Raw genomic sequence first — 27232 nt, forward strand, 5'->3', positions numbered from 1 at the left:
TTTCTATTTCCATTTTTAGATTCTGGATGGTTTTGCTCATTTCCTTTACCTGTTTGATTGTGTTTTCCGGTAGCTCTTTAAGGGATTTTTGTGTTTCCTATTGAAGTGCTTCTAGCTGTTTACCTGTGTTCTCCTGTATTTCTTTGAGGGTTCTATTTATGTCTTCCTTAAGGTCCTGTATCATCATCATGATAAGTGATTTTAGATCTGAATCTTGCATTTCCGGTGTGATGGTGTGTCCAGGACTTGCTATGGTGGGAGAATTGGGTTCTGATGATGCCAAGTAACCTTGGTTTGTGTTGTTTATTTTCTTATGCTTGCCCCCCACCATCTGGTTATGTCTAGTACTACCTGCCCTTGATAATTCAGACTGGAGTCAGTCCTTCCTGTGATCCTGGTTGTATCAGAACTCCTCAGAGTCAGGCTGTCTCTGTGATCCTGTGATTCTGAGATCCTGTGATCCTGGGCTTGTTAGAGCTCCTGGGAGTGGAGCTTCCTCTGCATGTAGTGGGACTGGCTGCAGAGCTTGGGCCCAAGGTCCACTCAGGACACCAGCCCAGAGAGGCCAGAAGGAACCCAAGCCACTCTGCTGGTGGAGTTCCTGTGTGCTTGGTCCCGCAGGTCTCAGTTACTCCTGGTGTTGGGACAGATGTTGAGTCCTCCTCACCTCTGATCCTGAGAGTGTCAGAGCACCTGGGAGTGGAGCTTCTTCTGGGTGTTGTGGGACTGGCTGCAGAGCTTGCGCCCAAGGTCTGCTCAGCAACCTGTGTCATCTTATAGCTCATCTCTGTCATCTTATTTTCTATTAATTTTACCTAATTTTAAATCATTTTTTACTTAATCATTTTCTTCTATGAAGGTAAGTTATAAAATTCAGAATATTTCAAAGTCGAATCTCTTGTTTATATATAAGTAAGAAATTTAAGTAGCACCAATTGCAAGGGTCTTAGTCAATGACATAACTAGTGTTCAAGTGACTATTCCTACTTCCTAGTGACAAATGTCATATATGACAGGAAAAACGAAAATGTCATTTTTGAACTTTAGTTGATGTACATCAAGGTAGGTGACTTACTCCACATTGAGATTTTTTTTATAAAGCATGTTATGGGAACAAAATAGAAAATAAAATAAGTTGATACTTGCACCAAAATGTAAAATTTGACAATTACAAAATGGTTATGACTTACAGTTTTCTTCTTTACATTTTAATATGTCCAAATTTTGTATATATTTTAGCTCCATATGTAAAGAAATTTGACACTCTAAAAGGTTCTTAGAACCAGGATATCACTAGGCAGTGGTAGTGTACGCCTTTAATCCCAGCACTTGGGAGGCAGAGGCAGGTGGATTTCTGAGTTCGAGGCCAGCCTGGTCTACAGAGTGAGTTCCAGAATAGCCAGGGCTACACAGAGAAACCCTGTCTTGAAAAATAAAACAAAACAAAAACAAAACAAAACAAAAAAACAAAACCAAACAAAAAACAGGATATATCACAAATAGTTCTAGTCATTATTATTTAAAGTGTACTAAAGAGATAGATTAAAGATTAATTAGACATGAGAATATTTGTAAATATTAAAACTATGGTTTTGATGAGAAACAGTAATCATATTTTAAGTTGTAAGATGAAACAGGAGACAGGAATGAAAGCATAGGAAAAGCATAGTTGAAGGAGTTGTGTGTGGCTGAGTAGTAGAATTGTGTGTGGCTGAGCCCAGTCTGTAGAAAGCCTGGGTTTAATCACCAGAACTGAAAAAATGTTTTCTTTAAAAAGTCACACCCCTAAAACTACCTTATATATATATATATCTTGTGTCATACATTTTTGAATAATATTCTTAAGATTTATTTACTTCTAGCATTTATAAATCTTTTGCCAGTATGTATGTCTGTGCACCTGGTACCAATAGAAGCTAGAAGAGAGTGTGACATCCCCTGGACCTGGAGGTACAGACCTTTGTGAGCCAGCTTGTGGGTTCTGGGACTTGAACACAGGTCCTTTGGATGAGAATCCAGAGCTCTTAACTGCTGAGCTATCTCTCTAGCCCCTTTATATTCTTTTCAGACAAAGGAAATACAGATTACTCGAAAGAGACTGCCCCAGGTACCTGGTCTACCATGTGATATTCAGAAAACATCCCAAAGCTCCTCTTCTTGTTTACTCATGTATGGAGAGAGGACTGGTCAACAGACTCTACACTAATGTTTCCCTGCCTGAGGTCTAGGGCATAGTCTCAGAAAGAAGCTATTTGGAAGAAAATTCATTTTGTACTGCCCCATAGAAATCTAATGAGAGTCATACATAATTTTGAAATTTTTAGTAGTCACTTAGAAAGCAAAATAAAGAGGTAGAATTAACTATAATACTGTATTTCATGTAACAGGAATACTTAAAATATTATCATTTGAATTTTTAATCAATATAAAATTATTGATGAGACACTAGCATTCTTTTTGTATCCCAAACACTTAAGCATTCAATTAATGCATTTTCACTTAAATCTCATTTTAATACTTGCCTTTTACTTCAACTTCACACTCATTGTTGGAAGAGTCAATCCATCTATCAAAGCTGCTCCAAACTTTCAAGTTATACTTAAAGTTTTTTTTTCTAACAATTCAATTGAGTTTCAGTTTGAAAACAAAAGTACATTAGTTACATTAGACTAAAAATCGCACATCTTAGCTGCATCCAACACACTTTGAAGTCTTAAGTGCCACACGTGTCAGATGACAAGTGGGCAGCGTGTACCAAGAAAATCAACTTCGGAGTGAGTGCTCCTCAAGCTCTCAGGACATTCCTTTGTGCTCAACTTGATATCTTCTATCTGGAACCAAATAAGTTAAACAATTGACTTGGCTCCTTTGTGCCTTGTGCATTGGGCTGTCCCCAGGTGAAACACAGCTGGGATTTAGAAATGACTCCCTTGGACAATAGTACAGATTGTCCAGCCAAGGAATGCAAACAGAAGCTCAGGAAGCACATTTTGACGTGGAACCTTGTGAGACCCAGAAGCAGAGATCTCTGCCTCTAGTTAAGAAGTTAGGAAGATAGCCCTGCACCACTTTCTACTAAATATGCAGTGATATCCCAAGGCTCTATGGTGGCCACAATTGAAGAATGTCACCAGAGAGAGCTAGCACTGAGGAGGGGCTAGAGAGGAGCAAGGGCAAATGAGTGTGATTTACATAGTTAATGATCTCTGTTGTATTCAGATGGGAAAAAAGCTTTTGGTATGTATGTTTTAGTGTGATGGAATAGGATTATACCATACCTGTGAATCTCAAAAGACCAAGAAGATAAACAATGTTCAGTGATCAATTGTTGGATGGAATCCCACAAAAGGCTAGAGAATTGAATGTATATTTTCCCCATTGAGAAACTGAAAAATGTGCCATCTTAGTAATATGCACAATTTGGCAATGCATCATACTTTGCCTCCTAGGTTTCTACTCCCAGCAGCTTTATGTAAGTATAGGTTAGATGAATATGAAGGATATGTTAGATGAGGGTTAACCAACTGCCCTAGTTATCCTAGGACTGGATATATGTCCATACTAAACTTGGACATGGTTCAGGCAAACCGGATGAGGTCATTCCTTAGACTGATAACACAGAACACTAGAAAAATGATCATAGGATGTAAAGGAACCAAAGGAATAATTCTACCTTTTCCTTGGTTATGTGTACAGAAGAGCTGTAAGTGGGCCAAATGAGTAACTTCCTTTCCTAAAATCACATCCAGATAATAAAACTGAATGTGATCTGAATAAAGCAGACCACTGGTCGAAATTATATCCTTCTTTAGTATTATTTAACCATCATCTATAGAAATTCCTCCTCTACTTCACTGCCCTGCAGTTCCTCACTGAGGCCTTAAGGGGGCCCCAGAGAAACATGTCTGTATCTCAACACTGGGGACCAGTGTTGACTAAACCCCTTCAGCACTATGCAGAGATGCCAGTGACCTCTTAAGCCCCAGAATTTCCGCACAAGATTCATGCAGTCCCTTGCTCCTGGGAATTTTTAAGTTGAGTCAAGCTCACTCCAAAGTTGAGCCTCTTCGAGCAGGGGAGCATGACCTGTCTCTCACACATGTGACTCACCTTTCTACCTTCCCATCTCCACAGTAAGGGCTTCCATGAATATGGCTGAGAGGGGGTGAAGCTTCTCCGAGTTCCCCTCCAGCTTCAGCTTGGACTTGGTACTGATACATCTGTCCGGGGATGACCTCCCTGTGGAAAGCAATGAGATTTACGAACTTAGCATCTGCAAAGTGACACATCCTTTGTTGTTGGTTCACATGAGTTTAAGGAAACTATTACGTAAAACAAGAGATGTGTCAATTGTCTGAAACAAAGATAAATGCCCAATCCTATGAACAGCCTCGTGTTTGAGTATATATATATTTCTATGGGCTCCATATGTTCTCTACTAGTAAATGTATTATAGTAAGTACCTGGTGAGTTAAATTAAGATAATAGTCCTGGAGAAAGTAGGAGGACGCCGTGTAATGTTTTGAACCAAGGAAATACAGAATAACTATTGAAAAACCAGTAAGCTATATTTTTAAAGTAACCAAACTAAGTGAAGATTAGAATTTCCGTATGCGGGCTCAGTCAAGTCCTTTCTTGGGTTTGTGGACCACGGTTTTCTTAAAAAAAGAATCCTTGCCTTGGAAAGGCTGGAACAAGTATTTCATAGAAGTAAGCACACAACTCAATACCACTTGGAAGAAGTAAAAATTTCCAGTTCAAAGCACACTAAATTGCTCTCTGCCTTCAAATGCCAAGAATGGAGTTGGTTCAGTTGACCTGAGAGATTGAAGGAGTGCATCAGACTCTCTGGTCCTTGGTGCTCTGAGTAAGTGGGGAGTATGTGACACGACGTTGTTGATTTACTAGTAAAGGAGCCCATGCATGGGGCTGCAGGTTCCAAAGATGAATTCTGACTCATCTTAATTTTATCCAGTGATTGTTCAGATTGAAAAAGTACCACCCAAATCAAGATAAGATGCAAGTATCTAGGAGGACATGATCTCGATGAATTATTAGGACTGCCAGGAGTGGGCAGTGAGGATTTCCTACCAAGAATCTCATTTTCCTTAACAGACTCTTTTTAATGCAACCACAGAGTCACCACTCCACAATCTGATGTAGCAACCAGCAAACAGGAAATGTCTTGGGGTTTCCAAAATACCTTTCAAATCTTCTATACTGGCTTTTAGGCATTTTAATAGGAAAGACACCTAAATATTAAAGACTCTTAAATTTTCAAATTGGTTTTCCCTTTTGAGAAAGAAATCCTCTCATAAGGGTGTCAGATGTTGTTTTTAAAGCAAACCCAATTTTATTCCAATCAATGTTGCTGGTTGGTTTCCTTTATTAGTTTGTTTCTTTTTCTCCAACTGTGCTCAGAAGTCTTACATTGCTCTGTGGCTGGAAACAGGAAGGGATAGAAGTGTTGTATGTTTAGTCTTATCAAGGGGAGAAACACAGCAGCTAACTTGGGCCTCCCATGAGCTGAGTCTGTGAAGGGCAGGGTTCTACCGAGGGAAGAGGATGAAATCAGTTGGAAATGGAGTTTGAATCCTAGGATGTTCATCTAGCAGCTCTGAAACCAAGTGTAAGTCAAGCCTTAGTTTTCTACCTACAAAATAGGATATCTTTGACTTTAAATATTTATGTGTGGATATCATTATAAAATAAACATGTCAACTGCCTGACTGCAGAATCTAAATCAAGCTAATTTTTTCTTTCTAATGCATGATTTGAATTCCACTTCCTTTTATTTTTTAGCTATTTTTTTCAACCTTCTAATGTTAAAGAAGAGAACAACCATGGAAAGAACACTATACTGGAGCTCAAACTGGACATTTTCTTCCAGGTTTTATAGCTGTGGTAGACCACCAAAGATCTACCCCAGCCAAGATGGACACCTGTACTGTTTGTGTGACACCTGCCTCTCTTTAAAGAAATGGTGGTTTATCATTTGAATCTGGAATTTTACATGTAGCATTATTAAGAGGAATTTGTATCACAGACTTGAAAATTACAAGTAGTGGGGAGCTTGCTTTCTTTGCTTCTAAGAATTCCCTCAGAAGCAGCCATTCTTGAGTGGTCATGAGGAAAAGGTTCCTCACATTCCCAGCCATGTTTGCTATCTCAGCAGAGGGCCCCAGTGTAGGCATGATGTTGGCCTGGGATCAAGCAAGCAATCCAGAGCCTATGACCTAGCCCACACATAGAATAATGAAAAACATTTACTATTGAAATCTGAGTATTTCCAATGTGGTAAAAATTAACTAACATGACCCTCTGATGAAACTATTGTACCTTGTTATGCCCTCCATGCAATCTCTGAGGAGAGTTTCAAATAAGAGAATTTGTCTTTCACTATACCAGCATCTAAGGTAGACATGAGACTCTTAACCCAGTCTGCATCTCCAACACTGAGCATACTGTGCCAGGAGCACAGTAGAACTAAGTGTAGAAGGAAAGACATTAAATAAAGTAATTGAAAACTAAGAACAAAAGAGGAGAAAGGAAAAGAATAAAAATTAAAAGGAAAGGAAAAAATAAAATATATATTATGGATGAATTATGAAACTGTGTTTAACATATGAAACACCCATGACCTTTTAGTGTAGCTATGGAAGAACATAACATGAAAATTATGGAAACCATGCTGATTATTGGAAAGTTACAAGAAGGAATCCAAAATAAAATTGCCACAAGGCAGAAAAATCTAATTCTGGTCAACTTTAGTATTAACTTCACTCATTCAACTAGAATACCTCATACACTAATTTCCCCATTACCATAATGTTGACATTGGCAGTCAAAATACTTGCTTTCCCTTTTCTGTGAAATATTTCTTCTTCATTTTATATATGTTACTTAGGACAAACTCTCCCCTGAATTTCTAAACTCTCCTCCAACTAAAAGCACTGATTATCGAAAAGTAGAAGCAGAAATAACCAAATTGAAATAAAGTGTCCAGAAGTCTCATGATGTGGAAGATTCTGCTGCCCAACTTACGTATCTGTGAACTTTCTATGTGGATGTGTCACTACCATGGGCAAACCACTGGAAAAAGGAGGCTCTCGGACAACCTGGTAACTCATAGGCCTGCATCGAGAACATAAGGAACTATTGGGCCGTGACGTCAAGAGAGCAGCATCAATTTCCATTCGTTCATCAAAGGTGTAGACTTTCGCTCCCACGACCTTCTCATCCACGTGGAGTTTGATGGTGAGTGGTATGTCACAAAAAGTGTTTAAAGGCCCAAGATGCATAGATTCTTTGTGTTCTAGCAAGATCTCTATGTCAAAGAATGCTTTGGATGAGTTCACGGAGAGGTAAGTGACCCAGAGAGTGAGGGTATCCGCTTGGATAGGGTATTGAAAAAGCAGCTCCAAGCTACAGCCCTCCGCTGGGCAGGGCACGGTCATATTCATGTGGTTGAGGTGGAGCTCGGGACTCCAGGCCTGCAAGCTAGGCTCACAGGGCTGATCGACATCAGGAGGCCCTGGGGAGATGAGAGAAAAGATGTGTGAGGAACCACCATTAAAATCATGAAAAGGAGCAGTCGGTATCAGCAGACAGAAAGATGAGGGAGACTTTGAAACTCTTATAGGAAGCTCATCATTTGGTGGATTGTCACTTAAGTGCTCCTCAGGACAAATGTGTAGAAGTAAAATGTCTGTTCCCACTACTCTGTCACTTGCACATGGTGACTTTCAAACAAGAGAGCCCATGGGAAGTGGAAACACAGTAGGATAATGCAGTCAGAAATGAAACCATAAAGCTAATGCAGAGAAATGGATAAGCTCTGTCCTTATGAAAAAATTGAGCAGAGAATTATCTATACTTAGTTTATTAAGAACTATGCTATATTAACATTTCTAAAGCCCAATTTTAACTTATTGTTATGCTCTTTCAGGTTTTCATCACAAAAATTTTATTGCCTGAGTTCCCACCTTGGCACTATGACTGTTAGCTAAACTTTAAAGTCATGCACTGTGATTTCTATTTTAGTTCAAGTACTTCTATGCAGGCAAGTGACCATGTGTAGGAAACCAGGAAATGTGATAGAGCAGGAAAATCTATTACTCATAAGTCAAGAAAAACATAAGGAAGAAAAATATATCAGATATCCCAAATATATTGCAGTCAGCTCAGGGGAAATAGTCCGTATGAGTAGCATCTTCTTTTATGTCACATGAGAGAAATTGAACTAAAAGTATTGAACAAGGAATAGCTATAATGAGGCTCTAATAGACACTGTACCAGAAGTCTTGGTTTTTCTTATTTATAAATAATATTTATAAATGGCTCAGTAGTTAAAACAACTACTGAGTTATGACTCCTCTTCCAGAGGTCCTGAGTTCAATTCCCAATTCCCAGCAACCATACAGTGGCTCACAACCATCTGTAATGGGATCTGATGCCCTCTTCTGGTGTGTCTGAAGACAACTACAGTGTCCTCATATACATAAAAACAAAAACAAAAAACCAAACAACTTCTTAAAAAAAATATGGCCTGGTCATTTGCCTTTCTAAGGCAAAAAGGAAGCCAATTTTTCTTAGCAGAATTTTCCAGTGGTTATCTCTAAATACTAGCAAATCCAACATCCCCATAGTCTAGTCAGCAGAAGCACTTTCTGTCAAAGGTTTATTATGATCTCAAATGAAATATGGAATAGAAGCCCAGAGATTGACTTAGTTTGTTTCAGGATACAAGAATTCGTAACCATAACTTCAAATTCCCTTTCCCTTTCTCAGATAGCTTTGAACTTTCCCCCAAATTAAAAAGAAAAATAGCTCAAGGAGTCAGACCAGTACTAAAGTTCCAGCACCAAAGTATTTGCCGTAGAAAGGGCTCCGTGCGGACCACCATCTCCAAAAGTCCGTCCCTGTGAGCTTCACCTTAGCAGACCACCAGTCTCCAAAACAGTCTGTCCCTCTGAGGTCCTATCCTTCCCCCAATCTCGGTTGTGAAGAGATTCCTCTATGATTGGTCCTGTTAATCACCTCCATTCAGCTTTCCCCTTGAGGCCCTGTCACGTGAATAACTATGAGCCCAAGGTGACTTTAGGTGGTCATTGTAGACACATGGGTCATTTTTGTTATGGTTTTTTTTCTTGTCACATTCAAGGTGGAAAATTAACTCAAATATACTACTTCCAAAACACCTTTCTCAGTAGTTTTTTGTGGATCTTAGTAATCTCCAAAGGGCAGGGATGTCCAGAAGATAATAATTAGATGAGTATCAAAAAGAAGGGAAGAGCCAGGCATAATGGGACTCTTTCTTTAATCCCAGAGCTCAGAGTCAGAGGCAGGTGGAGCTCTGATTTGGAGGCCTGGTCTATAGAATGAGTTCCAGGACATCCAGGGGTACACAGAGAAACCCTGTCTTGAAAAAATAACAGTAGCAGCAGCAGCAGCAGCAGCAGCAGCAGCAGCAGCAGCAACAACAACAATAACAACAACATCGTCACAACCAAACAAGCAAGCAAAAGATGGTGAAGGCAGAAGTCAGAACCTTTAGCTTAAAGGGCTGGAAGCTAGCTGTGTCAACAGCCTTTTCTGCCTGGGCAATGAAAAGATTCATGTTGAAATTTGTCTTCCAGACTCTGATGTACATATGTGAGTGAGTGTGAGACTGTTAGATAACTTGGGGGAGGGACAGGAAATGATATAACGAAAAACATCTTCTCCCCTCTAGAGCCTAGCTTAGATCACATTCAAAGCACAACCAGTACCAGTGATTAATGGACTCATAAAATAGTGTAGATGAGAACGATCCGTGTGGAACACCTAGTTCACCCTGCCCCCACCCAGACATGCTTAGCCAGTGTATGAGTGTTCTTAGCAATGTGTTCTCTATTACTCTCTTGATATAGAGGAGTAAGCAGTTAGCTCACAGCATCACACACCAAAGTTGCTCGGGGACCAGTAGACATACACAGCATTTCTGGCCCCAGCTCACCCTGAGGTTACCCTGGAGACGGGCTGAGTTCTCAGTCCTCCTGTGTTAAATCTCTATATCCTCACAACATTGACACATTATATGAGGCGGGACACTCAGCATGCAGAAGCATTGGCCATGTTTTCAAGATCCCAGGAATATTCTCCAAACCCTCCCTTACCCACATGTAAAACCATACAAACATATACCAGTGCTTCATCCACTATTGCCCATGTTCAGTGGCCACTAAAATATTAGTCAAAAGTCCATGGCACTTTACCCACAGCCTCCTCTGGAGTCCAGTAACCTGAAGAGTCACACACTCGCCCAGAGGATGCCTTGTATACATATTGACGGAATGTCCCATCTTCAGTGCAGGCGCCACACATACTGTCAGGGGCCCTGGGAAGAGGAATTGTGAAGAAAGGGGATGTCATTATGCTGAATTAAGTCCTAGGGGGACAAGTGGACATATTTGTCATTGCAACCCAGTTTCTTCTACTGTGGACCTCATCTTTGAGAAAAAATTGCAAGACATGAGAAGCCTCAAAATCAGGAAAGAGAAAAATTTAACAGAGTCATAAAGGAGCTCTTGTCCTAGAATCATTTCTGAACCAACACAAAACCCATTTCTTATTCAGTAAATAAGTTTCAGGAAGGCATAGAAAACCCATACCTGTCCACTAAAATAATGCTCTTCCAAGTGAAGTGACTAGCTATATGTGCTATGACTTTTAAACCTCTGCTTTTAGCTACACACATAAGATAAAGTGTAAAGTGTAGTAACCTTTGATTCTCCATTGCCCAGAGCAATTGATCACAATTTCTTATCAACACTGGATGGTATGACAATCCAGTTCCAGCCTTAGCTCCTTTAGTTCCTTCATAAACATTATAATTCCAGAACACATCTCACCACACCATGCTCCAAATACTCCACACCCATCTTACTGCTCCACGAAATACATGCTCTTACAATGGTCAAATGGGCTTTGCAAACATCCTTGCTCCTACTGTACTTATTCAGTCATGGCCTTCACAGTGGTGCATAACCTTCCTCCTCTGAGAGTCTGATACATGCTTTGCTGTATATACTCCTACGGTTGACCCCTTTCTCAGGACCCTACACTGTGTGTTACAAATTTATATCCATCCTCTTTTGACTTCTGGGCCTTTAAGTATATCTCAGTCTGCTTAGTTCTTTCTCATGTTCCTAATCAGCTCATGACTGCATTCAGCCAACCCTTTTTAAGGATGTCTATGAGATAATTTAGTCTACAATGAGGCTTTACAAGCATCACAACTGGAGTAACCAGAACATGTAGAGATAAGTATACTAATTCTCTTCTCTGTCCCTCTGCCATCCCACATCTCTCTCTCTCTCTCTCTCTCTCTCTCTCTCTCTCTCTCTGTGTGTGTGTGTGTGTGTGTGTGTGTGTGTTTGCGTGTGTGTGTGTGTGTGTGTGTGTGTGTATGTGTGTGTGTGTCTCCCTCTCTCTCATACTTGGAATCTTCTTAGAAGCCTAATTGTGGACAGCATATCTGAAATTCTAGCTTCAAATCAAGGTAGTATATCAAAAAATATTACTAGCAGATTAGTATCTTATAATACACTAATGAAACCATATTATTAAACAAAAGCCATAATTATGACAGGAGCCCCCATCTATTAAGCACCTTACATACTTGGCCTTGTAGTTTTCATACCCTCTTTCTAATCCCTGTAATGATACCATGCTGACAAATGAGAAAGCTGGAACTCAGAAAGCCTTAAGTCAGTTGCCCAATGTCACAAATTCCTTAATTCTTTTGAGCAAGCTCCCAAACACTATCTAGTGCTGTATTTTGGCAACTAGAAGGTGTAGTTAAGACCCACTCTCTCATTCTCTCAGTACTCATTGTAACGTGGACACAATTCCAAGCCACAATTCCCTGATGCCTTTGCCCTTCTGCAGCAGCTCCAGAGTGCGTAGCTGGGGCTCCACTCTGACACAAGGATTTCAAATACCTACAAGGGTGAAGTAAACATTACTGCAGGCGTGACACAAATCGCTGGGCATGTGACGTGAGTATCTTCAACACACGTGCTAGGAGGCCTCAAAACGACAGCCCAGCTAGCTGGGAAAAGGAAGCGAAGAGCCGTGTTTTCCGCCAGCAGACTCTCGACCGGCCAGTTCTGATGTCTGCTTTATCGTAACGTTTGTACCAGAAGGAGAATTGAAAGATTAAATTGTTTACACGTGTTACGTAAACTGATGTAAAACTGGGGTTTGCATGTACCCTCAGAGAACTTACTGTTCAGCTGGTCCTGCCAGAGCTACACAAGGTCACACTTGCAGGAAGATGACTCTTATACACATTGCATAGATGCATGCTGAGTCACCAAAGGAGCCCACGAAAATCTGGGCGCTGATGACAAGGCCGACTATTTTGTAGCACTGTGAGTGCTAAATGATGTCATGACTAAGCGTGAGTCAAGGAATGAGGATTTCAAGAAACCGTGAACATCACTTTGAAGAAGAATTTACTGGCTTTAGAATATCCTCTTCTCTCTTTATCTGTCCCAAACCTCAGACTTTCATTAAATCCAGAGAGCATGAAGACATGCTCCAGGGCCATCTACTAAAGGTAGCTGGACCTAGAAAACCACAAGAAGTGCTGTCCAAAGAAGAGACACCGTCCAGTGGTCCTACACCCATAAGAATGTGGACATCATAACGTGGACCTATAGGGTTATTTTTTTTTAATTATAAAGACCACAAATTTGGGGACATAGAAAAGGTGAGGGTGGATCTGGAAGGAGTCAGAGGGAGGAATAAGGGCAACCATGATCAAATTTCATTATATGAAATTCTCAAATCAAATATTATATTAAACAACTTTTATAATACTCATTTTTATTATTATAATATTTTATAAATTTTAAGGACTATGACAAGAAAAGATATTGTAGGTTTTGAAGAGGGTCTCTAGGAGGAGTTGGGGTACAAAAGGGAAACAAGACTGTGATTTAATTCTATTTACTTAAAATATGTTCTTAAATGTTAACAAGTTCAGATAAATTGAAAAAAAGAAAGAAAAATGAAGGAGTAGATGTCTACTACTAGGAAAACTGGAAATTCAAAGTATTGATCTAATCTGTGCCCACTTCTGGATTTCCCCCTGAATCACCTGTTGTGGGGTCTTGAGCCAGTCCCACATGTCTCTCATTCACAGATAAGAATGGCACTCACTGTAAGGATTACATTAAGTAAGTGAAACCAGATATCAGTGTCACCCACATACTGGGACTGAGGAGAAAGCAGCTTCCCCATTATTCAGCATCTGGGTGTAGGCTTCCAGAAAATAAAGTCTACATGGGTCAAAGGTGCCTTTTCACTCAAACCATATTCCCTGTTGCCACATCAGACACACCAGATTTGTCTGTCAGTCTGTCTGCCTATCTATCTATCTATCTATCTATCTATCTATCTATCTATCTATCATCTATCTATCTATCTACCTACCTACCTATCTACCTATCTATCTTATTATAAGGAATTTCCAGAGATTAGGTTGTACAAGTAAGCAAAGGAAGGGTGATAACTGGCTTCAGGTATCATGATTTTCTTTCTATGAGTATGTATTAAGTGTTTACTATGGCAGTCAAAGACAAAAACACTAGCTGCCAGTAGAGGGGGCAGATAGAAAGAGATGAAAAGTTTCAGAGAATGGCCATCAGGCAGAGCACAGCAACAGTATTAGAAATGCTGCCTTCAGTTTATATACCCCTCTTCCCTTCTTCAGTTCCTCTTCCCTTACCCCCTAGAACTGAGTAAAGGAACATGATCTGTTTCCCCTTCCCACTCACCACTGCCCAAAAAGGAAACTTTACCCTGCAGAGGAACAGATGGCTAAGATACATGGACAATGCCAGGCAGTTCTGCCAAGCCACTCTTGTGTGGAGTACGCACACATGATGTACCTGGGGCTCTCATGAAAGACCCTTTGCCCTGTTAAGGAACTGAGCCCAGCGTAGACTCAGGAGATGGGGCTTCCCCCCCCGCAACCCCTTTGTGATAGTTCAAAAACAGTGGAGCACCTCTTACCTGTCATACACAACTTCGCTGATAGAAGGCAGCCAATGGATAGTGAGGGACTTGTGGGTTTGCCCAATAACCATGGGTGGTATGGGTATGGGGGTGGGCTTTTGGCTTTCAGTCCATTGCTGGTATACAAGGTCCAAGTAGCAATGCATCCGGGCCACTTGGTTGGGGGTGAAGTTGTCAGTGCACTCGTCATCTATGGAGACAAAAAAAAAAAAAAAAAAAAAAAAAAAAAAAACAGATATGGAGGCTGTAACCTGTACCAGTGCACAAAGGCAAGACAGATCTCACCCTGTTCTTGCTATCCCTAGCACCCGACATCTTGCATTTATTAGACTCAGAAATCATTAGACTCTGTAAAAAAAAAAAAATGAATTCTTCTCTAGAAAGAAAGCCAGGCATAGAAAAGGCAAAGCAGGAACTTACTTTTCTCACAAGCAAGGCCATTGCTATACTCTCATGTTGTCATGAAGTCACAGGATTGTCCTAAGCCAGTGGTTCTCAACCTTCTTAGTGCTATGAACCCTTAACCCAGTTTCTCATGTTGTGGTGATCCCCAACCATAAAATCATTTCATTGCTACTTTATAATTGTAATTTTCTGCTAGTATGAGTTGTAATGTAAATATCTGATATGCAAGACATCTGACATACAACACCAAAGGGGTTGTGATGCACACATAGAGAACCACTGTCCTAAACTGATGTTTATCTATGAGCACACCACAAGGTGGCAGTATTACAGCAAAGGGTCTCCTCATTTGTGTTTGGATTACCTAGTTCTGCTACATAGCCCTGTGACCATGCCCAAGAAGGGTGAGTATTCACTGGAGATGTTCACTGGAGAAGAAGCCTTAGGAGTGGGAATGATGCCCCAATCTTACTGTCAGAGCCAGCAAAATCCCTGTGTTCATTTTACATTTCATATGGTTGAAAAAGAATGACCTTCATTTCAAGCACTTTTCTCTTTAGAATAGACCAACCCCCCATTCTGATTCTCAACATTGTCTTTACCACACCTAAGAGTGGCAGGTACCTAAGGATTCTCTTCTCCTAGACTCTATATCTCCAAGACCATCTATCTAATCCTCACTGAGGGGGACAGAGGTGCTGATGCTTATGAATTCAATTCATTGTTGACAACAATAAAAATTGGAGAGAAATATCTTGAGAGTTTCTAGGTAGCTCATTGTTCTTTCTTCCCTTCGAAATTGTGGGTTGATACTTTACCTTGTATAAAGACACGAAACTAAAAAGTTGCCTTCTTTCACCATTGGAGTAGGTGATCAAATCAAAGTAGTTGTCAGTTTTAATTATATTTATGCCCATCATTAGAAGAGTACTTATTTTGTCAGAAATAAGGAAAGTCTGAGATACAGGCAAGAAGGATGATCCAGAAGATGACCCAAAAAAGAACAAGACCACACAATGTAGTTTTCACCAGATCAAACAAAGCACCATTTTAAAAATGAAATAATATGATTTGGGGCATAGTATATAGTACAGTTAAGGGTCATTGTTGGGTGAGAAGAGAATCTGATATTTTACATAATATAAGATAAAAGGTTTTTGGTGCTTCACTTAATCAAGTCAGCTTGTTAACTATCTGTAAAAGTAAGGGAGGGATGTCTCCACCCAGAGATCTGTCACTCATCACTATCAGACTAGAGAACCTTCAGGGTACAGGCTTCAGTGAGAATCATCACGTTGTAAAAGCTGAATAGATCTCAAGAGGGGTTCTGACTTTGTCCCATTTCATTTAAGACAGAAATGGGTTTCGCTTTCAAGCCCTCATGGAAGAGAATCCAGTCAAAAAGACTCTGTAATATCTCAGTATTTTGTCACACGTGGAAAATATAAGAATACCCAACACAAAATATACTTCAACTCTGTGACATGAATCTTCCTGGCTCCCTTAGTTACACCCTACTAATTCCCAAAGACACTAAATGATCTTACCTGTGTAGCTCATGTAGTTATTGAATGGAGCCCCTGGGAAGAGAGTAAAGCCGCAGGTGTCATTAGCTGGCTCTGGGTCCCGACACTGTTTGCTCTTGGGTGTGGGAGCAGTGTCAGCACACAGGTCTCCTGTCTCCATAGATGGCACTGTCTCTCTACAGGGGTCATCACAGGATTCTCTTTCACTGACTCCTTTGAATACATGGTAGAGTCCCAGGATATGCCCCACCTCATGGATCATGATGTTAGTGTGGCCAAGCATGCCATAATAGGTCGGGTTGAGAACGACACCACCTGTAATGGAAAGTTTGTAAAACATCTTTGAGAAAAAAGAATGAACAGCAACCACCCTTAGTTATGCCTTTGACAAACACCCAACAGTCTATCTCAACCTCTATGAAAAAAAATAGTTTATAACTAACACATTAGCATCTAATTATGTTCTATGGACACCTTCAGAATAAACCAGCAGACATTTCTCTAATCTCTGTCACTGGGTCTTTATAGTGAACAAACATATCTGTATGAGAGAGGCAAGATCCTCAGCCCCAGATATAAATTAAATCATTCAGGGAAGTGAAAAAATGAAGCTATAATTGCTAACCTCAACAAATATTTCCAAGTTAATTCATGCATTAGTATTTTAAAAGCTTGGCTGGAGAGCCATTATTATGGGCAGATGCCCATGAGGTTGGGATCCAGGGAGAGGCATCCAGAGAGATCCAGAGAGTTCCTATATATACTATCTGCCATTATCCATCTAGTGTCCCAGAAGCTTCACTGCCTGTAAAGATGGGGTAATAGTGCTAAGATCAGTGTACTTTAGGATTATTTGGGAGCTGTGGCTATGGTTCAGCCAGTAAATGTTTAATTTGTAAGTATGAGGGGCTGTGCTCAGATCTCTATTACTTATGTAAAATTGACTGGAGCAGGAACACAATCTGAGTTTCAGTGTTAGGGAGGTAGAGAAGGAAAATCCTTGAGGCTTGCCTGCCAACTGGTCTATCAGAACTGGTGAGTTTCAGGTTAGATAAGATATTCTGCATCAAAGCTTAGGTAAAGCATGACTGAGGAAAACATCGACATCAGTCTCTGGCTTCCACACATGAATATGGACACATACATAATAAATTAAAAAAAGGGTTCAATACATGTTAGCTGTTTAATAAATGAGTTAAGGGAATTACTTGTCCATGATTGATCAAAACTGTAGAGAACAGCTGATCATGAAGTGCTCAGCCCCAAGTGGTCCATCTATAACAACACCTTAGGCTCAGGGAACATCTTGGAAGAGAGAGTTGAAAAACTGTAAGAGCTAGGGGACCTGATCAACTACTGCAATATTGTGTCTTCAGTTGTAGGCTAGGGAAATTGCACCCAGGAAATCTCAGCATTATGGTTGCCTAAACAAGACCTGCATATCATATCGGTAACACCAGTTGAGATGCCAACCTCAGTGGGAGAAATTTCATGGAAAGTCACCCTTAGATGGAAAGGTACAAGCAAGTAATAACTTCTTGGAGAGGAAGAAATTATCTTCCCCAGAGGGGAGTCTTCTAATTGATCATTCAATACTAACTATTCATCCCTGATAACATATACATAAGAAAAACACTGAACGATCTCACAAGGTTGTATTTATATTTTTATATGTATGTATTTATATAACAATAAGGGGAGTGAGAAACAAGGGGTGGATCTAGGAAGAATTAGGAGGAGTTGGGTAGGGAATAAATATGATAAAAATACAATGTACGAGACTCTCAAAGAATTATTAAAATATTAAATATCTTTTGAAAAATGTTGCCTCTTTTTCAGCAAGTTCACCTAAAGTGAGTTCACCTCTCCTACTATGGAGAAGCTATCAGTACATCCCACTTGCCCTCAGTGTTTTCACAGGACTCCAAGACAGGTGTCCAGAAATCAGGAAATCACATGGAATGGGTTTAGACGACTGATGAGTGAGCTGGCTTCAATCTGCCCTCCTTAGTAAACCCTACCTTTGCTTCCTTCCGTTTCCCATAACTAAACCACTTGAGTTGGCATTATTTTTTAGGCCTCAAAATTGTCAGAGGAGACTAGGTATAATTGCCAATGCCTAAGAAACAGACCTAGGTCCAACCTTCAAGTGTTAAGAGTCACCCTGGGCATCATTCTCAGACAGGCCTTTGCATCATGTCTTAGTGTAAAGACTTGCCTCATTTCTAACAATCACATTCTTTCTATATTGATGATCTCCAGGGGATGGCCAGTGCTGTAGAAAAGAGGACCTTCCTCTCTTCTGCCATAGTCTGTAAAGGTAAGTATTGGGACTATGAAGATGGCAGCAAGTCCAATAAATGACAGAACTCAGGAGAAACTGAAATAGTAATATGAATAGATGAGGAAGGTTTTTTAAGTACTGACATTTTTGCTTAAATCTTTGTTATCTTTTTCTATTGCCAGAGTCTCCTGTATGTCTTACCTCATTAGGATGTAAATAACAGAATTTTGAAAGCACAGAGTAGAAGATCCTTTCCTGGATGTGGATTTCTAAGGGCTGTGCCATCTGAGTCCTGAAGGGACTGTAGATTGGCCAGTAAGACAGGCTAACTGAATATCGTCATCTTAACCATCACACTACCAACATACCCACCACAACATTAGCCTAAAAAATGACCCATATGTTGAAGAAAAAGAGATAAAGATGTGTTTGGATGTATAGATGTAGATGGGTCCAATAAAGTTGATCATCCTGACCTTTGAATATCAAAATTTAAGACAGGTTTATGAAATCAGATAGCAGATGGATTTTGTATAAGAATGATTTGTATCATTCTTAAAGTAGATTTCTGAGGAAGTGTCCCAGTTCTGTAGGAGAGTGGATGGATAGAGAGGAAGTGAGAGGAAGTGGGGAGGATAACACAAAGAGACAAAGTGACACCTAAGTCACTTAGGTGACTACATGAGTGTGACACTGTGATGAGAATGATGACCATCTCAGGTAGTCAGCATCACCAAAGACAAAACAAACCATGGTCTGAAATAGAAACTTCTAGTTTCTTTGGAAAGTTTATTAGGTCAAATAATGTTCTGCTGGGGAACACAGGTGAAAGATGTCTTGCTAAAGCAGACACATGAAAAGACTGTTTTCCTGAAACAGACACAGGTAAAAGGATGCTTTACACAGATAAAAAGGATGTGTCTCCTGGAGCAAACACAGGTGAAAGGATGTTTTGCTGGAGCAGACACAGGTGAAAGAATGTTTTGATATAGCAAACACATGAAAGGATGCTTGATGAAGGAGTATAAATATAACCCCACAGACCGTAGGGCATGAGCACTGAGCATTGGTTTGCTCTGCCTCATTATTCTTTGCAAATAACATGCATGTACAGGTTTGCCTTACATAGCGTTGTTGCGCTCCAGCAATAGTGACTCCAGAGAGAAACTTGCCCAAGAACTGCTTGTGGGGTTCCTGCAGCAGCTTGCTGCTTCCAGGGCCTCACCTCAGGCCAGTTGGCAAGCCTTGTGGTGTTTTCAGGATTGAAACGCCTGCTGGTTCATGCCTAGTGTCTGCCTGCTGAGAGGACTGAACTGTAGCTGCTGAGTTGTATTTGATGTTTGCTCTATGGAACTGAACTGCTAAGAAAGAAGATCGAGCTCACCTCCAAAGAACTATTACTGAACAGGTCCACTTCCCCCACATCCTAATAACTCCTCTTCTACTACGTCTTCTGGGTGGTTGGCTAGAGGAGAGGTTCAACCCTTATTAAAAGTAGGTCACAAATCTTACCCTACAATGGTCCCACTGTAGTCAGGATGTATGAGCCATCATTCCAGCTAGATGAAGCCTCAAGTGAAATGAGACTCAACTGAGTACATTCCTACTATTCATTAACATGGGTGTTCAAAACAGAAATCAAGGTTGATCATGGAGTACATTTATACTTGCTGCATGCTTGCATGTGTGCATTGAGAACTGGACTCTAAGCAGGGCTATTATGATCAACTTTCAAATGTGGCACAGAATGAATGGAACTCTCTGCACTTAGCAACTGGTGACCATGTGTGGCACAGCTGTTCCTTAATGGACTTGCAGGAGGAATGCAGATGTGCCTCCTTAGAAGGCCTTTCAGCTTTGATTATGAGGAACAAGCTAAAAAAGTAAGACAGAACTGTTGTGTGGTCTTGGGAATGTTGCAGGGGAAGAAAAGAGAGAGAAGTTGCTGATGAAAAGATGACTCTCAGCTGTGGAAAGCCAAGCTTCCAGAGTGATGCTATGTTCCCAAGTTCTCACTGGCTTTCCCCAGGACCAACACAAGACTGCCATGGTAAAGAGATTGATTCTCAAAGCTATTTAAAAAGAAACTTAAGCAATTTGAGTAAAGGCCACTGGTTGACATTATTTTTAAATGGTCCTGTAAAACTTTTAAGGCTGAATGTTATATGCCTGTAAATCAGGGAGTCCAGAGCTGGTCTCTAAGTGTCTATATAATTATTTCCAGTTACGGGCTACTGTACACTTCCCCCCAAACATATTCTCCACAATGAAGGAAGAAATTTGTAAAAATGTGCCTTAGTGTCCAAGGAAGGGGTTCTCTGGAGGAAGGTAGAGGAAAAAAATGACAAGGGTGGGTGGACAGATAGAAGGGAGGGAAACAAATGAAGACTGGTAAGAATATAGAAGAGAATGAGATCTGCAAGGAGGTGTGGACTGTCCAGAACCAGACAAAGGACTACACAGCTCTAAGACTCCTGTTGCTTTCTTGGTTCTGCATCCTGCATTCTCATTAGATGGAAATCTTTGTTCCAGACAAGACTAAACAAACCCTTTATGTTCAAGATGAAGGTGAAGATATTACAGAATCCAATGTCAGTTTTATTTCCCTGTGTGCCCTTTCAGCTACACCTGTCCCTGGTTGCCATGCACTGGTTGGCTCGCAAGTACTTCTGCATCATGCAAGAAAAGTAATCTGATGAGGTCAGACTGTGGATGTTATTAGAAAGAAATCAGAAAGGTAATCAGCTGCTGGCACCTTACAATTCACTTCTTAATTAAGCATGTGTGCACACACTGGGTGTCATTTCCCAGCCAGGCATTGCTTTGTTTTTGTTTTTCACTTTGCTTAGTTTTTGAATCAAGTATTCAACAGTTGCCAGGATGTATTTTAAAAGAGGAGAGTTTTCAAAGTTCTAAATTTAAGGTGATTATGTTTGGGGTTTTGTTTTTGTTTGTTTGTTTGTTTGGTTGGTTGGTTGGTTTTCTTGGTGGTGGTGTTGATAGCTGTTTTTTGTTGTTTTTTTTGTTGTTTTTTTGTTTTGTTTTGTTTTGTTTTGGTTGTGGATGTATCCTTTAACAGATGAGTTAGCTCTCCAAACAGGACACACACACACAGAGGGAAAGAAGGAAGGAGGGGAAAAGAGAGGGATGGAGGGAGGGAGGAGAGAGAGAGAGAGAGAGAGAGAGAGAGAGAGAATACTCAGTTCAAAATGGGATGTCTCTATCACATCCCTACATGCAAAGGTCAGTGAACCTTATAGAAGAGAAGGCAGAAAGAATGTAAGAGCCAGGGGGATAGAGGGCATCAGGAATATAAACCCTCTAAACCAACTGAGCAAAGCTCTTATGAACTCATTGAGACAGAAGCAGCATGCACACGGACTGCACAGGTCTGTACCAGGTCCTTTGTGCATATGTTATGGCTTTTAGTTTAGTGTTTTTGTGGGAATCCTGAGTATGTGAATGAGTGTGTCTCTGTTTCTGTGCCTTTTCTTGGGCTCTTTTCCTTCTGTTGGTTCATCTTGTCATACTTTGATGGTTTTTGTTTTCTCATATTATATTTTAGTTTTCCATGTTTTGTCACTATGTCTTAGAATTCTGTTCTTTCCTATTGAAAAACTGAAAGGGAATGGATCTCGATGGGAAAGAATTTTGCGGAGGAATTGGAAGGGGTAGAGAGAGGGGAACCCGAAATCAGAATATATTATATGAGAAAAGGATCTCCTTTCAATAAAAGAAGGAGCTGGCTCTGTAGTCTAAACACATACAAGTGCATAAACTCTTGGTTGTCCTTGAGTATCAGTTTGAAATATGAGGTAAAAATCTGTCCAATATGTTTTGTTCTCATCATGTCCCAGGCAGAGCCTAGTTCCCTCAGATTTCCCTCATTGTTTGCCCTGTTCTTTCATGACTTATGAAGGGATCTCCCTTTGCTCTTATGTTCCTATTGTAAGAAGTCTACAAACTCATTCCTCTGCTTAATAAAAGAGCCAGCATCTTTCCATGGCATTAAAAATACCTCAGGTAAAGGGGAAGCAGGAGACCATGGGAACAAGCAAGAGTGCCAACCACAGGCATGGGATTTGAAACACTCACTATGACTGATTACTAAAATTTATCAAGCTCCTTCAAAAGGCCAGGTAATCTTCCAGTTATGACCACATTTTATACACAAGGAAACCTAGAACTAGAAGAATCCTTTCCCAAGAACACACTTGTTCTTCTCTGGGAATTCAAAGCCCCTCCCTCACTCAAAGCATCTTTTCCCACAGGTCACAGTATCTGGGCTCATTTGAAAATCTCTAGTGTTTAAACTCTCACAAGCTAGGTGCAAGGACGGGTCTCACACACATTGGAGTATGCTGCTGCTCCCCTCCTCAGGATGGTCTGGAACAGATGTATGTCACAGCCACAGACTCTCCCCTAACAGTGAGATTGCTGTTCACAACTTGTCTCTCAACAAAGCAAGTATCTACAAGTATCTTATCTGCTAATCACGGGACGAGGGGGAGGGGTGGGGAGGGCTGGCTTTCTCGGAGACTCTCTTTGGTTTTCTCACACATGCCTAGGTCTGTTTGTCTTCCTCCTGAGTGGAAGCAGATTTGGAGAAACCCCAAACTCAATGCATTCTAAAGTGGTCTAGCTTCCTATTTGCTCCAACTTTTGCTATAGTTTCTGCCTTGGCACAAGGATTCACAAAGTCAAACAGAACTACTGTTTCCTCATCTACTTCGTTATTTATTTATATATTTATTTTTTGAGATTATATTATTATTGCAACATTTCTCCTTTCACCCTCCAAACTCTCCCATATACCACTCCCTGCTCTCCTTCAAATTCATGGCCACTTTTTTCACTAATTGTTATTGAACACATACACATACATAATCCTAAATATAAATTATTTAGTCTGTATGTTACTAGTATATAATGTACATTCTCAGGGCTGGACATTTGGCTCTAGTTGACCATTTGGGATGACTTCTCCCACTCCTAGCTTTCCTTAGATGCTCTAGTTCTTTGTGTAGGGTTGAGGCCCCATGGGCTCTCATCCATTCATTTGGTTTATCCACTGCTGCATCCTTGCTCAGCTCATGTTTGAGCAGTCATGTTGATGAGACTTTATAGGAAACTTCTCTGCACTTCATGATAAAGAAAACAAGCAATTCAATTGATAATTGAACATGTTTAATTATATAGCAATAATTACTACCCATCTTTATGCAGAAGAACTAATATTGGTGTGAGGAACCACACTTATTTCATTGAAATATATTTTCCATATATTTTTTATTCACTAATGATTAAGCAATGCAAATTTTCTGCTTACCTATAGAAAATAATCCTTTTAAATGACAATTAGACTAGAAAGAAATATTCAGCACTTCATAATTTAGGTATGTTATTAGTTCTGTATTGCTTGCTACTAATTAAGTTTATGGAATAAATTTTTCCATGTTATTCTAAGAACATGTGAAGAAGAACAGAGGTTTTCATAAATCGTTTTGGGAACACAAAAGGAAAAGATAAGTTTGGGGAGCACTGCTAGAGCCATGCAGAGTTCACACTACTTGTAAGCATGGGCAGGATTTACCAGACATCTATTAGGACATCTCTTCATTTTACACAGTGAGGTATCCTCCCATTTCTGCCAAGCACACCCTAGACTCATCTGTCCCTTAGTGCTTACTTCAAGTGTCAGCTCTCTGGGAATACCTCCCATGATGCTTTCGAAGAGTTTGGCACTTTGTCTCCATGGTCCTGTCTAGCCCTCTGTGTTGCTGTGACACACAGCATAAGTATGTGTTACATGTCTGTCTCCCACTAGGGCTCTGCATTGTTCTGTCCTAACATTGTTCTATTCCTGTATTGCCACAAGACTGATTCACCAATCACTCTTTGAATGAATGCATGCTTGAACACTTGAAGGAATGAAGGGTTGTGGTTATGGTATTAGTGACTAATATGGAAGTACTAGTTTACCATTTAGTCAAATATTCTGTCTTTGATGCCATAATGTTTATTCAGATGTTATTTATAAAAAGGAATTTCTTCCCTCCATTAGCATTAGAAAGCCAAAATCATACTCAGTGCTAGAAATAGTGCCAATGGCAAAGCAGAAGGAACCTCTGGAATCAGCCATTGGTAATCAGAAACTGCTTTTGTTTTTTCAAACTGTGGGGTTGATATGCTTATGTGTAGATCTCTCAAATCACCTTAAATGTGATGAGCTGTTGCACATTAATACAAACATAATCCTACCTAGCCTCTTGGGAAGGCTGTTTAGAATATCCTCAATATCTTTCTCTATCATGTCACGCCAGCTGTCTCCACTCGTATTCTCTTTGTAAATTACAAGTATGATTGAATAGAAAACAATAAATATATACACAAGCAATTTCATACTGAATCAGAGTGATGAGCTGCTCAGCCCAGCTCCTGAGAGCACTCTCATTCTTCACAATTTTAAAAACAAACATCTATAGTTGCTTTTGCAATGCAATTTTGAGTCAGATTTTCAGGCAATAAATTATAAACATTTTTTGTATCATTGCATTGAAATGTAATTCCTCCTCTAAATTGTTTTCCTGTCCCTCTGTCCGTGAGCATTCAAAGCACACTGACCATATGCAGTTTTCTTATGTGTAGAGGTCACAGATAAATTCTTACACCTGTGTGTGTACATACTTTGTAAGTTTATTACATGTATATGGTTATATAAGCATTATCTCACTCAAAATATAGACTCAGCTCATCATTAAAACCTTCCTCCTTGCTGGACATGGTAGCAGTTGCCTTTAAAATCCAGCACATGGAGCCAGGAGGATCTCTGTGAGTTCAAGGATATTCTGGTCTATATAAGGAGTTTCAGGTCAGTGAGGGCTACATAGTGAGACCCTCTCTCAAAATACAACAAAAACAAATAAAATCTTCCTTCTATTATCCTTTATATCTCTGTGTCTGTCTCTGTCTCTCTGTCTCTCTGTCTCTCTGTCTCTCTGTCTCTCTCTCTGTCTCTCTCTCTCTCTCTGTCTCTCTCTCTCTCACACACACACACACACACACACACACATCTGTACCTTTTCTCTACCTAGTCCTGTCTCATCCCCTAACTAACTACTGCCAACCAATAATTTGTTCTTCATAATTGTTTTTTCTTTCTGGTTTTTCGAGACAGGGTTTCTCTGTGTAGCCCTGGCTGTCCTGGAACTCACTTTGTAGACCAGGCTGACCTCAAACTCCAAAATACACCTGCCTCTGTCTCCCAAATACTGGGATTAAAGGCTGGCACCACCACTGCTGGATTTGTTCTTTGTAATTTTATCATTTTGAAAGACTTACCTTGGAAACAGAAAGAACAAGTAACCTTTGAGCCTGTTTCTTTTCACTCTGTATGATACACTAGCTGTGTGTCCATAGTGTTGCAGGTATGGATACTTTGTTCCTTTATGTAAGTAATATTAGACAGTATTCCATTACATGAATATTTTTACAGTTTGTTTAAGTAACCAGTACCAATGGACATTGTTCTGTCATTTCCACCTTTAGACTGCTATTCATTTCTTGGGTGTCAGTGACCAGAAGTCTTATTGGATCATGTAGCTAGGGAATACTTATATTCATAAGAAATATGCAAATTATTCCAGGTAGCTATACCACTCTCAGATTCCCACTAGCAATGTATGGCCAATCCAGCTTTCCTAGACCTTTACTGTGGTAGGTTTTCAATTAGTTTTTCAGATAGGTGGGTAGTAATAGTTGATGGTAGTCTTAATTTGCATTTCTCTAATAGTTAACAAGGTCAAGCTTTATTTCTTGTGATTATTTTGTATCTCTGTATCCTCCTTATACAACATCTGTTCTTATCTTTGCTCCTGTCTAACTGAAATGTCTAATTTTTCTCTAACTATTGAGTTTTAAGAATGTGCATATTCTAAATAGTAATCATCTTCCAGATGTGTTTTTATTATTTTATACAGCTTGTTGTTTCCTTATGCACTTAAACAGACTCTGTCAGCAAAGATTTTATTTTTGTAAACCATACTTTCAGTATTTTATATATGTACTTTTTGCTCAGCCCTACTCTGAAGATTTTTGCCACTAAGTACTCTATAGTCTCATTTTCTACACTTAAGTATATGCTCCATTTTGACTTAATTTCTCTATAAGTTGCAAAGTTCAGACTGGGGCTCATTTTCTGTTGCCTGTGTATATACAACTGCTCCAAAACCACTAGTTCATAACAATTATTGTCTGTTAAGGCTATATGTAAGTTTTATGCAGTTCTGGCTGAACTGAAACTCATTGTGTAGGCCATGCTGGCCTCGAACTCACAGAATATGTCTTGCTGAGCTTCTGAACTGGGATTAAAGGTATACACCATCATGTCCAGCCTAGCTCTTTCATTTTTTATAAAAGTATAGTTTCCTTTTCTGTCATTGTTTTTATTGATGAGTTTGTCTTCCTAGTAATTAATCAATTCACTTCCCTAAGACTTGTATTCCCTCCTCAAAACCTTTTTTATCTGATAATTTTTTTCTAATGAAAGTTTATTTTCAATAAATTTATTTCTTGTCTTGATTTTACTACTTTCTTCTCCTTTCTTTGAGTTTAATATGCTATTTTTTTTTCTGGCTTGTTATGTAGACTTTCCCCTTTCTAATAAGTAAAGCTGTAAGTTTCCCCTGCTTATGTCTCCATGTGCACAAAAGTTTTTTATAACAAGTTTTAATCATCTTATTTAAAAATAGTTTCCTGTTTCCGCTATAATTTGGCCTATGGTTAATTAAATGTATATTGCTTAATTTCTAAATAGTCAGAGGTTTCCTCATATTTTTTTTTGTCTTATCATTTGATTTCTAGCTTATTTACAATGAGATGAGAGAGAAAAGTTTTACAACTTCAATCCTCTGAAACTACTCTGTGGTCAAGGACTCCTTTGTGTTTTTTT

At 39.8% G+C, this 27232-nt stretch overlaps 1 protein-coding gene across 6 annotated transcripts in view; it reads right to left on the reverse strand.

Annotated features, from left to right (window-relative positions):
- Nucleotides 1–27232, reverse strand: part of Pappa2 (pappalysin 2) — a 256051-nt gene that overhangs the window by 140770 nt on the left and 88049 nt on the right. For all 6 annotated transcript variants that reach the window (XM_031386494.1, XM_031386463.1, XM_031386444.1 and 3 more), the window contains exons 6-10: nucleotides 16020–16313; nucleotides 14065–14257; nucleotides 10257–10378; nucleotides 7045–7534; nucleotides 4111–4239 (exon numbers count right to left, since the gene is read on the reverse strand). In XM_031386494.1, the coding sequence (XP_031242354.1) occupies nucleotides 4111–4239; nucleotides 7045–7534; nucleotides 10257–10378; nucleotides 14065–14257; nucleotides 16020–16313 (1228 nt within the window). The remainder of the gene's footprint in view (nucleotides 1–4110; nucleotides 4240–7044; nucleotides 7535–10256; nucleotides 10379–14064; nucleotides 14258–16019; nucleotides 16314–27232) is intronic.

The sequence above is a fragment of the Mastomys coucha genome, unplaced genomic scaffold, assembly GCF_008632895.1.
Source record: "Mastomys coucha isolate ucsf_1 unplaced genomic scaffold, UCSF_Mcou_1 pScaffold1, whole genome shotgun sequence".
Taxonomy (NCBI): domain Eukaryota; kingdom Metazoa; phylum Chordata; class Mammalia; order Rodentia; family Muridae; genus Mastomys; species Mastomys coucha.